The 13193-nt window shown below is 35.1% G+C and overlaps 1 protein-coding gene across 7 annotated transcripts in view; it reads right to left on the bottom strand.

Moving 5' to 3' along the window:
• SIPA1L1 (signal induced proliferation associated 1 like 1) overlaps positions 1-13193 on the bottom strand; it is a 367706-nt gene that overhangs the window by 112407 nt on the left and 242106 nt on the right. For all 7 annotated transcript variants that reach the window (XM_069092084.1, XM_069092083.1, XM_069092086.1 and 4 more), the window contains 2 exons: positions 7768-7871; positions 3585-3742 (listed from right to left, as the gene is read on the bottom strand). In XM_069092084.1, the coding sequence (XP_068948185.1) occupies positions 3585-3742; positions 7768-7871 (262 nt within the window). The remainder of the gene's footprint in view (positions 1-3584; positions 3743-7767; positions 7872-13193) is intronic.

The raw sequence follows: 13193 nt of genomic DNA, 5'->3' as shown, positions 1-13193 counted from the left end.
AATCAATGACTAATGTTTCTCATTAGTTCTTTTGAATTACTTTAAATTTCACTTTACACCCTAATTTGCCAAGATCTTCAAAGAAAGAAACTTCTCAAAGCCAACTGGAATAGATGAAGTTTTCTCTGGATAGTACAAAAATTCCCCAGGGTATAAAACATACAAAACTAGCTGAATTAATCCTGCTCATGGAAAATGATTTGAATGTTCTAGGCAGTTGCTAAATTCAAATGACTATCTAATTTAGATTGAAGTAAATACTTGCAAATTCCATATGTACTCCTTTTATCCTATAGCTAACTAAAATAAGTATTCTAAGGCTGTCACAGGATTATGGCAATATCTCATTTTCCATCAATCACTAAGAAAATATTGAGCATGCTAATTTAAGCTTAAGAGTGAAAATATACATGTGTGTGTGTATACACATATGTGTATATGTACAGAATTAACAGGAGGTAGTGTGCTAGAGTCTGGGGGATCCATTATAAATTTCAAAGCAAACAATGATCTCCTGTTAAAACGGGGGGGGGGGGAATTAGTCATATGAAAGCATGAGAAATACCAAGTAAAATTATGAAGAAGCCCTAAGACATTTGGGGATCCCTCTATCTCCTTGGCTGAGCCCCTTGCCTTGCCTTTGGCGTCCATTTACTGTCCACCCAAAGCCCAATACCTTTAAGTGTAAGGAACAGTATTTTTGTTGGGGCATGACTTCTCCAGACAACACCCCTTGATTTCATGCTCTTCCTCACTCACCTCCCCTAACATAATCTGTCATTTGTTCCATTCCCTTACAACCCTGCCAAGTAATCGGGCTAACCTAACAAATTAACAAGAAGGAAGGTGCTGAGGGCTGATAATTTGTTGTGTGTAGTCTTCCAGAAAACTCTCTAACTATAGTCTTCAATGTTTCATTGTAAATCAATAGGCAATGTATGAACTTCAGGAACGGGTAGTCAAAGGGGGAGTTATAAATAACAGATAGAAAGCAGAGAAAAGCTGAGAGACCCAGTGGTATAGTATTTCAGTTTCCTCCATGCATCACTGCTGAGGGAAAGGAACATGAAAGAAGATAGAAAAGTATTAAGGATCACAGACTCAGTTCAAAGAGACCATCTAGTCTTCCCCTTTACAAATTTCCCAATATATAGTCATTCCTAATCTTCTTGAATGTGTACAGCAATAGTTAATTCCTTGACCTATTCTATTTTTGAATAAGTTTTATCTGAAAGATTTTCTTCAAAGACCACAAATTATAAAAAACTGATTTCACCATACATTGTTTCTAGCTCTACCCTCCAGATACAAGCAAATCTGTCTTATTCCTTTCCACAGGACAATGTTTGAGTATTTGAAGACATTTATCATCTCTGTCACACCTCCACCCCAATAGGTCTCCCCTCCTTTAGACTGAAGAAAATATTCTCAAAACCTCTCTCATATGACAGTTTTGAGGTCCTCCACTATTCTGAAGCCTCTTCTAGGTACACACTCCAACCTGCCCACACCCTTTCTAAAATGTGGCTCTCTGAAATAAATACAGCACTCCAGATGTGACCCGACTTATGCAGACTATGAGAAGAAGATCATTTAAAAATTTTTGGATGTTATTTCTATGAATGCAACCTGATACTGCCCTGATACTTTTGGCTGCAATATTCTATTGCTTAAACATACCCAGCTGCCAGATCACTAAAACCCCAAGGGCCTTTAAAAAAAAAAATCTAGACCTACTTCATTTCCTCTCCTCCCATTTTGTACTTGTGCAGTTCATTTTTTGAACATAAATATAGGACTTTAATCCCTATTTTATTCCCTAGTGTGTCAGCTAATGAATAGCTAATTAGCTATTCTTGTCAATAGTGAGTCATCTGAAAAATTGATAAGCATGACATCTGTAACCTTATACTGACTTCATTTTCTATACCTGAATTTCTAGCCACACTTGCTTCCTCTCATCTAAATTCATATACTAAAAAGAATGCTCTTCCCCTTCCTCTCTACAAGTTCAAAGACTTCAAAATTCAGCTCAAGTCTTCTTTCTATAACAAATCCTTTGGTACTTGGGCAAGCTCACGGTGACTTCTCTGTCTTTTAAATTCCTAGAGTAATTGTTTGTAATAGAATGGCAGCTGTAGAAGGAAGAAAACTTAAAAGCAAATTGTAATTGATTTTTCTCCCTTTGTTGCCTGGATTATACTTTGCTCTGATTGTATCTAGGACCCAGTGGGTTATAGACATCTTATATTTTCAGATTTTGGAGGACTCTAACATTTGCCTAATATTTCCATTTTTCTGTATGTAATAATACATTAACTTGAGGCTTCAAGAGATTATACTTTTATGTGTTTTTAATTCAACAAACATTTAATAAGCTTTTCTATGTTCAAGGCATCATGAGAGGTTCCTGGGATAAAGAGACAAAAACAAAACAGCCTCTGGTCTCAAGAAACTTACATTCTACTGAGGAAAAAACAACATGTATCACAAGAGAAACAAACTCATAAGAAGCTGAAGAGAGAACTTTAGTTTACAATTTTTATTTTGGTGTATAGCTTTTGAAAAGTTCTTGTAGCACTCACTGATCTGAAATCTGATCAGCCTCAAAAAACAAAAATTATTGCCAGATGCAACTCTGTTTTGTCCACCTTTTTGAATAGTTGGCTATTTTGGGGACAGTTATTAAAAAAGCAACCAAGGGCCAACGTGTCAAGCTTAGGGAGATGATAAGTTAAAAGTTTCACAACTGAAAAGAGTAGGACAAGATAAAAAATATTTCAGAAATGCGAGTCTTCTCATCACAAACTCAAACTTTGTTCTTTGTTCAATTCCTCTTCGTTTGTCCTATCTGCCATCTTTATCCCCTTCAATATCCAGTATAACCCCACAATGACAGAACACCTTCCTCCATGTTTTAAAAGTAATTATCATTCATTGATAATTTCTTGCATGTGTCAAAAGGGCAGCAATTTGGGGTGCATCGCCATAAATATATGCCTAAAATATGGCACTCATGAACTGATCAAGTGTTATTTATGAAATCATGACTGTGCTGCTAACTTTTAATATGGTATAATAATACATTATCCCTAATAAAACTTACAGAAATGTACAGATTGAATTAATTTAAAGGTTTAATTGAATTTTGAATTGAATTTCAAATTTTAATTGAAATTAATTTAAATGAGAGCTTTGGGCTGATTTAAAATTTCTTTTTAAAATACCCCTCTTTTATGTATTACTATCCCTTTTCTCCTACTTTTTGTAGGCAAAATAAAATTAGCAATATGAACAATGAGCTGTTTGTTAAACCAGATGGTGTAGATGAAGCTCAGCTCCCCTAAAAGAAGGTCCAAATGGAAGAGTGCAGGTATCCAAACCAACAAATACAGAGAACAGTGATGCCACTAGATTATATATAAGAATAAACTTTGTTATTTACAAGTACTAGCTCATGGCACAAATGAACAGTAACAGACAGAATATCCCATTTGAGGTAGTAAGCCTTGACCAGGACACCTTGTGTCCAACCATTAGCCAATTTCCATCCATCCCCTGACTGATGCAGTAGTAAGAGCTACCTGTAACAGACACTGTCAGTGCAGGGATTGTGAACTCGGACAATGACAAAAACATGCTGGAAGTGAGAACGAATGTTCTTTGGGCTGAAGGGCTGGGCTCCAGGTTCTTGGAAAACTATCGTTACAATATCATTTCCAATGTGCCTCTTCCGTAGGAGCTAAAAAAGAAAAAAAAGGAAAATATTTTCACCGAAGCTAACTTTTTTCCAGTTTTTTTATTTTAAAAATTAATTACAGATTACTAACATTAAAGAAATCCAATAGCTACTGTCAAAATTTTCTTTTGCCTTATGCTTTCCTAAATTAAAGGAAATGGGAAAAAGAGATTCTGACATTTTCAAAGAATGCATAAGAATTTTAAGCCAATTCTGGACACATTAGATAACATCCCAGCATGTCTAAATACCAGTTTTTCATAACAACAGCTTTAATTCTCACATAAGAAAGAGACTGGTAGAGGGAAGATTCTTAATGATGAAACTGCTAAAGTAATTACAATACAATTTACATGCTGGTTTAGTTAGATTCATCAAAAAAAATTTTGCTAGGGCAATTTAAAATACAGTTTTAGCAGTGCAAGCTAATGATGTAGAAATTAATAACATTCTGGAATGATATAACAATTTTGAAGTAGGCTAAATTTCAAGCTTAAATAGTTTCTATAATTATGATGAAAACTGCTTCAAAAGGGCATTTGCTGCTTCATAGTGAAGTCTTTCTTGAGTGATAGCATTCCAGTTTAAGAAAAACAAAAAACTGGTGGCTAGGTTTCAAAAATTGTCCTTCTTATTAAGTGTTCTAACATTCTCCTAGAATGGCTTGGCTATAATAATGTTTCTAACTTTTAATTAAAAAACAAAAAAAGGAAAGCCCCAATATGGTATACTTTAAAAAGAAAAAAAATTCAGGAGAGCAAATTCACATTATCTTGTCTATTATTTCAATCTGTACCATAAAACAATTTTCTTTGCTTAAATCAAGCCATTCAAAGAATGCATCAGAACTATCAATGAGGGGGCGGCTACGTGGTGCAGTGAGTAAAGCGCCGGCCCCGGAGTCAGGAGGACCTGAGCTGGGTTCCAGCCTCAGACACTTAACACCCACACAAAAAATCTAGCCGTGTAACCTTGGGCAAGTTACTTAACCCCAACTGCCCTCCAAAAGGCAAAAACAAAAACAAAAACAAAAAACTATCAGTGCACTGTAGTTGAAGCCTGTTTAGAGAAACCCAAGCTTTGCAGGATGGATTCTGAAATTGGGAATAAGTCAGGATCCCAGGGAAATGTCTTTCAAATTTAGGAGACTGAAAAGACCCAAACAGCTCAATTATTAAAAAGTCACCATATCCCTTGTTTCAATGGAAGTTCAAACAAATCAATGCTACTTGACATTATTTGTAGCATAAGTCTTACCTTTAATTAAAGTACTAATCTAGTTAAGAATCTTAGGTCAATTGAACACTATATTAACATATTTACAACATGTTCTTAGAAATATTATTTCTTCCACTGTAAGCAAAAATCAGTAACAACAACATATTCTCTTTTTTTCAACAGTGAAGAAAAATCTGTTAATTTTGGCATAGCCAAAACAGAAATTTAAGAAGAAAAGGGCACCAAAAATAGTTTTATCTTATGCCTGACTAAACTGCTAACCAGGCATGTATGAAAAAGCATCTATTTAGGATATTAAAAAAGTAACATCAGGAAATGTACAACTGAATGTATGTCATCCTCTTTCTTAATAAAAGACAGAAAATTATAAATCTGATAGCACTTAGAATAAAATACTGTATTAAACTCTTTCAAAGTCATTTTTAAAGATCAATTTCGTACAGTAACTAAACCCTTCCCCCCCCAAAAGTGTTCTTTTTACTTCATAAAATAATTAGGAATGCCGGCATAAATACCTGATAAAGAATTCTTTTCCTGTAGGCAAAACTCATTATTAATATATTAGGCCACATTTCTACTTTTGAGTACCTAAAGAATTGCTTTCTCCTTCTCCACATTCTACAATATGGACATAATATTTTAACTTAATTTTGAACAAAAGTCAAAATTTACTTTGTGTTTTCAAAGTGCCAACTGGCTCTTACAAACACTTTGTTCTTTTGGTTAGAAATAAAGCAATGGAAATTAGAAGACATATACATTGAAAAGGGAGAAATGAGTAAAACTAGGTTTTTAAAAAACTGTAATTAAAAAGAAATTTTAAAAATAGCAAACAGTACAATAATGTAAATGGAGGGGAGGACAAAAAGACAGAAACTAAATCCTGTGTAATTATAATGCTCATGTTGGTCCTGGTAAAGAGGTAAGAAAATATACCTTCTCTTCATTGAAGGGGTAGAGATTTATGGATATGGAGTGTGGTATTATCTCAAAAATGGTCGATTTTTTTTTTTTGCTAAATTACTTTTTTTCCCCTTTTAATATGTGTGTTACAAAAAGGGACATACTGGGTAGGAGAAGTGAAAATATATTTTCAGAAAAAAATGTGATGTATAAAAGGTATCAATAAAAATGAGATTTTAAAAAGAAATGGAACCATAAAGAGGCAGCATGGATCAGAATGAACACAGGACTCAAAGGGAGAAGCCTAAGACTTGAACACTGCTCTGTGCCCCTGGCCATATCAAAACCCATCTAAGCCTCAGTTTTCTAATCTGCACAGGAAATAATATTTGCAGTACCCATCTCATAGAGTCATTGTGATAGAAGTACTATGTAAATTGTAAAGCACTATTTGTCCACCTCTTATCCAAACAAATTTTCTACTTCTTGAAATTCCTTGCTTAAGTAAGGTACCGAATAACAGTATTCAGACTAAATATTTTAAAACTATGAGTTTTTCACACAAAGGATAATATTTTTAGCCAAATTTGGCTGCACTTCTATTGTAAATATTATTTACTGCACTTTGATTTCAAACAACAGATACTTCCCAACACCCAAACAAACCACACCAGAAAGTCAATACCCTGGATAATTAAGGAAAATTGCCTCACAATCTTGTACATCCTTTCCTCCTTGTCCCTCATTTTTCATTCAGTGGAATTCAGAAATAGGACAGAATATAAAACAAATAAACAAAATTATTCTAACCAAAGAACTAAACAGGTTTGTCTATTTCTGAATATGCGGGTGATCATAAATACCCAATTATTATTTAGTAGGATCCCCCTCTGGTACCAAGCTGTCCTTTATAAACCAGTCAGATTTCCTAGTGCTTTTCAATAGTTTCCAGGAATTGAAAAGGAGCTTCATAAAAGAAACATATTTAAAAATAACACAATAAAAAAATTACAAAGTTGTGTCACCCTATAAAATAAACAAGAATTTGCTATCTTGAGTTGATTTTTAAAATTACATCCTAAGTATGTGTTCCAAAGCTTTAACCAAATTTAAAATTTAGTTAGGTAGATTATTTTAGGACTTGATTACATAATGCTGACATAAAAGGTCTATCCAGTAGTTGAACTGCCTTCTGCTAAAGGGGAGCTGGAGGTGCAGTGATAGTCTTGGTTAACAAAAATGGTATTTGTAAGTATTTGGAACATGGTTGATATTGACAACATTTGTTGAAAAGACATGAATCTTGACCAATAGCATCTATGTATTCCAATTTGGATACCATATATTTTAAATTGCTTACACACAACTATGTGCTTCCCCATAGCAACTAGATTCTGGGTGAAGGTTCACTGCTGTCTACAGACAAATACTTGTAACAAAGAATGAGTTGCTTCCATTGCCCATTTACTTTTATTTCTCTTCAAACCTGCTCTGTAATTCGTAATGCAATATTAGATTATCTTGACTTTTATACTTAGACTTCTTGAGATGAAACATCACCCACACATACGTGTTCTTTGAAACCCCGCAGAGGCATCTAATCACCATTATTTCAACTTGTTCTCTTCCAATTTCATGGAAACCTCAATCCCCGTGGGTGAAAGGCAAATAATTACTTCACAAAGTTACCCGCCTGGCTGTTAACCTAGAATTTGTCTCTTCATTTGTTTTCAGCTCATTTGCCATTCCTTACTTCCACAAAGTAGAATGCTTCCTGCTGCTGTGACAGGTGCAACATTAAAATTTGGTTTGATATTTTGCAATTCTGCCACTTAGGCTTTTGGTGAAATGAAACGTGGGAGATGTAAATAGCACTGGTGTCCTACCTGTTGCTTGTTGTTAGGTGTATATGGCAGCAGAGTAGATACGTGGAACATGATTTCATAGTCTTTGTATGTCGTATAAAGAGAATGGGTACCAGTTGAATCAGCTGCAAGAAAAAAAAGAGATATTTACAAATGAAATAAATTACTTAGGATGTGAATCATTAATATCTCTCAAAATACTAGTAAATTATTGGTGACTAAGAAATACTTACCATGTTCTATTATTCTACAGGGAAGTATTTCGATGTTTTAACCAACAGAAAGCTATATAACAAGAGTTTCTGTAGCATGGCAGAACCAAGGTCTTATGGAAAGTTCTAGTACTCTTTAGAATTTTGTCAGTACATCCTTTAGTTTGGCCTTTTACAAGAAAAGAATCAAGCTCCTTTCCCTTAAAACAATAGATTTTGAGTTTCAAAATAAATTTGTCCACAAAATGTCTAGCATCAGAAGCAAAACTGAAGAAATACAACTGAATGACAAAACTATTTCTTTATTAGGATCTAGTAAGCTGTGTGAGGTGTTTATTGGATTGTAGTTAATGGTGATATGCTCTGCCTCTGATTTTTATCTCATTTATCCCTTGAGATGTTAAAAGCTGTAATGAGAATTAGCTCCTGTGAAACACAATAGTTACACCATCTGATCTTCCTCAAAAACCTGATATTACTTGATCATTTCCCATTATATTTGCAAAAAGACTCTGAAGTAGAGAGTTGAAATATTATGCCAAAGCTTTACCCTTGAGCATATAAATCACTACCAACCATTTATGTTTAAGAAAATATAAATACTAAGGCAAAATACACACACAACTAAAAATCTGAATCATGAAGTCATTTGGGAAAAACAATAAGAGAATAACACTTATACTTAATATATAACATTGTAGTGAGGGAAATCTCTCCTGGATACTTGATTTTTTTTTAAGTCAATCACATATATTGCTATAAGTAAGTATTCAACTGAACTAAATAAGTTATATTCCTCTATGAATCTGACTCGGGAAAAACTTTATTATTAAATTCCTGGTACTAAAATCTGCAGAACTGATCAAGTACATTTCAAATCTCAAAATAAAAGCGTCAATTTTGACATGTACTCAGAGTTTTTCAAACTTTCTTTTAACTAAATTAACCAGAAAAAAAAAAATCTGTATTCCATCTTCATTTCTCAAAATAGTGCTTTGTATATCTGCCATTCCTAACCAGAGCTGATAATTAATATGGAAAACAATGAACCTGATTCTTCAACCTGAAGAAAAGACACTGATAGAGTTTGTTGGACTCTTCTTGGCAGTTTTTGTCCTTTATAATATGGGCCTTCCTTGGTACCAAGTTGTCCTTTTTTTCCTCCCCTGTACCTTTATAAACCACTCCGTTTTCCTAATGCTTTTCAATAGTTTCCAGGAACTGAATTAGGGCCAGGGAAAAACAATAAGATAATAACATTTCTGCTTAATATATAACATTGTAGGGGGAAAATATCTCTTGCAAAAAATTGTAATCAGGGTGGCCAGGTAGCACAGGAAGTAAGAGCACCAACTCCAGTGTCGGGATAACCTGGGGATCGAATCCCAGGCTCAGACACTTAGCACCCACCCAGAAACACCTGGCCATGTAACCTTAAGCAAGTTACTTAACCCCAATTGCTTAGGGGTGGCCAGGTGGCTCAGCGAGTAAGAGCACTGGCTCCAGTATTGGGATGACCTGGGGATCAAATCTGGGCTCAGATACTTAGCACCACACCCAGAAATAACTGGCCGTGTAACCTTGAGCAAGTTACTTAACCCCGATTGCTTAAAAAAAAAAAAAATTTGTAATCAAAGAATGCAATGCTGACTCATCTCCAAAGGACTTTGCCTACCATGCCACAGATACCTCTTTGCTCTGGAAGTTCACTCCAGCCCCCAATTACTTATCACATGTGCCCTTAAGGTCTTCACCTTCTGACTAGCTGACTCCTCCCAGATCCTCTAATTTAAGGAGGAGACTCAAGACAAAAGTATCTTTATCCCTGTACAGGCTGTAATGCCTCAATCATGACACCTGCATCAAGTACTTTCTCCCTTTTTTGTCTCTTCCCTCTGCCTTTTCAGCTTCCATTGTGCTACCTTCTCCCAGGAGATGTAAAGTTCTTGAGGGCAGGAATGATCTTTTTTCTAGCTTGTATTTATTTGTATTCTCAGCAGAGAACCTGGCACATAGTAAAAGTTGAATGAAAGGCATCATCATTCTCTTTCCTATCCTTCTGTTTATAGAAATCAATGATTACATGTTATCAAGGGTAGGACTTGGAAACTCTTGTCTATATTGTTTTAGTCTACAGGAAATATATATTAAATAAATTTTAAAGGGAAAAGTATCTATGAGGAGTCTGAATTACAATGATTGGCAAATAGGATCTTCTTCCTACTAGCTAATAATCATAGACAGCTAACATTTATATGGCACTTGCTACATGCCTGGCTCTGTGCTAAGCACTTTACAATAATTACCGCATTTGGTCCTCACAACCACCCTGGGAGGTAGGTGCTATTATTACTATTCCCATTTTACAGATAAGTGGGCAAAGGATATAAATAGGAAGCAATGAAAAGAAAAAACTGGAAGTGTTAATAACCATCAAAAAATGGTTTAAAATCTCTAATAATTAGAGAAATGTAACTTAAAACTGTCATGTATTGCTTTTTGACCATAGAGCTGACAAAAATAGTTTTAAGTGACAAAATTCAATATGGACACTATCGCCTTGCTGGCAGAGATATGAACTATTATAACAGATCTTTTGGTCCAGAGGTACTAGAAGTAGGCATGCTCTTCAAGGCAGTAAAAAAGAAAAAGGATAATCTTACTGTGATGTAAAAGTATGGATATAAAGAATTCAGAGATGGACAGTTAGGCATAGGAACAAATGTCAAGTGATGTAAGCAGAATAAGGAAAATAATATACAAAATAACTATGACAATATAAGTGAAAAGAGCAATAAAAATGAAACTAGGCATTATGTAGCTGCAGGGACCAGTCTTGGCTAGAAGAGCAGAGAAAATGTGCCTCCTTGTCATCGCTACAAATGTGAAAAAGTGTCTCATGCGTTGTCAGAAGTTGTCAGTGTTATTCAGTCAGCAAATAAGCTTTTATTAAGTGCCAACTATATGCCAGGCACTACTCTAAGCACTGGGTATACAAAGAAAGGCAGAAGACAGTTTCTGCTCTCAAAGAACTCTCAGTCTAATGGTGGAGGTAACATAAAAACAAAAACGAAAAATTGCTTTTTGTCCTTCTTGTTAAAATCTTACTTACAAAGGAAGACTCCCTGGACAGGATAGACAAATTTGGAAATTCATGTGATATAACAAAAAGAAAAATAGCTATTAATAACAATTTTTTTTATGAGCAATCGGGGTTAAGTAACATGGTCAGTTATTTCTGGGTGTGATGCTAAGTGTCAGAGCCCGGATTTGATCCCCAGGTCATCCCGACACTGGAGCTGGTGCTCTTACTCGCTGAGCCACCTGGCCTCCCCTTTAATAACAATTTTTTAAAAGGACATAGTGGCCTCAGAGAGAGGAGCTTCAGCCAAATGGTGAGATCAAACAGTAGACTATGGAGAATTGGCTGGGCAAGGGAACAAAAAAGCAGTAAGTAATTATAGTTATTCTTAAGGAAAGAGAGAAAAGGTTTAGGATGGAAGGGGATAGAAAGTCAAATATAAGTTACAGGGAAGATAGATTTGATCACATCTATTGGCAGGAAGGCAGGGGTCATTAGGTAGGGAAAGACTACAGGGACAGATGAATGATAGAGATAATACCCTCAGCTTCTTTGAGGAGATCCAGATGTGTGCAGCTGCTGATTTTTAAATATATTGCATAGAGGAATGCAGTATGAAGATATTGTTGTCTTTGCCTATTAGAAGGGAAGCTTCTTGAAGGCCAAGAACTATCTTGCTTTTTAAATTTATATTCCCAACATATCACACAGGGTGTAGTACATAGCAAATGCTTTTTCACTCATTCATAGGAACAGTTTCAGATACTGATTAATGCTTTTGCTTTTAACCAGGCCTAAATAGCTTTGAACTTAGATAATTTAGGGGTGGAAAACAAAATGTGTAGAGGTGTGTGTGTGTGTGTGTGTGTGTGTGTGTGTGTGTGTGTGTGTATATAATGATATTCTATTTATATATCTAATATATATTATGATATTCTACTTCCTGGTATCAAAATACACACACACATATACATCTATACATACATACATACACACACATATTTTAGTAGTAGCTGGCAGATGGTTTTTGTTTTAATTATTTTTAAACAGAGAATGAATTATTATCATTCCTAGCTGATTGATGTTTCCTAATGCTTAACTGTTAAAAATCCTTCAGCAGAGAAATGAACAAATCAACTGAAAATACAATATTAACACTTTCTGTTCCTCATTTCTCAAATTTCTATCCCATGTGGGGTTGGTTATAGACAAAGGTATGAGGAGTAATCTCATTGAGTTGCAATTTAGTCATGTGACAATTCTTGAGAAACTGAGTGTTTAGAACAAGTAGGAGTAATGACTTGGGTGGGGAATACCCCTGCTAGATATCATACAGAAAGAACATCAGAATTAGCAGTAGTCATACTTAAACTTGATGTTGATTAATGGGACTCTCTTGGAGACAGAATTATCTGGATTCCTGTTTGCCAGAAAAACTTTTGTTTTGGCAGTTAGAGCAAAGGGAAAGAAAATCTACCTAGTCTAATTAAGCCTAATCTGCCTAATATAAGGAAGGAACTGACAGATCAGAAAAACCTTAGTAGGGAGTTCTTAACCTTTTTTGGGTCATAAACTCTTTGGAAAACAGGTGAAGCTTATGGACTCTGCAGAACGTTTTTAATGCATGAAATACAGAGAATAAGAGAAATCAAGTAAAATACAATGATCAAATACACACACACAGATACACACATACATAAATAAAATGAAAATTTTCATTGATACCAGGTTAAGGGTACCTGCATTCCCTTCTTGGAAGTAGCCAAAGAAGATGATATTCAAAAACAAACTAGAAAATGTAATGCCACGATTGGGAACAACACCAGATATCCTGTTCTGGAAATCATTCAGTGCTGAGGAAGGAGCCAAATCTGGTTGCCCTGTTTGGTCATGACTGTAAATGACAAAGGATCTCTACAGACAGGGTTTACTCAAAGTCTGTATTTCCAAAGCTAGGAAGAAATATATCTTTTCCTAGGTTTCTTGGGTGCAGGGTTATCAGATAAGACAAGTGTGGGGAACCTGCAGCCTCGAGGCCACACGTGGGTCTCTAGGTCCTCAAATGTCACCCTTTGACTGAATCCAAACAGTACAGAACAAATTCTTTTATTGAGCTACGGTAATGGAAAAAAATAACTAAAAATATAATTGGG

The sequence above is a fragment of the Petaurus breviceps genome, unplaced genomic scaffold, assembly GCF_028583685.1.
Source record: "Petaurus breviceps papuanus isolate PSGF00001 unplaced genomic scaffold, PetGlider_PUasm1.0 189, whole genome shotgun sequence".
NCBI classification, from domain to species: domain Eukaryota; kingdom Metazoa; phylum Chordata; class Mammalia; order Diprotodontia; family Petauridae; genus Petaurus; species Petaurus breviceps.
Note: the sequence above shows the minus strand (reverse complement) of the source record. Positions and strands in the feature narration are given on the sequence as shown.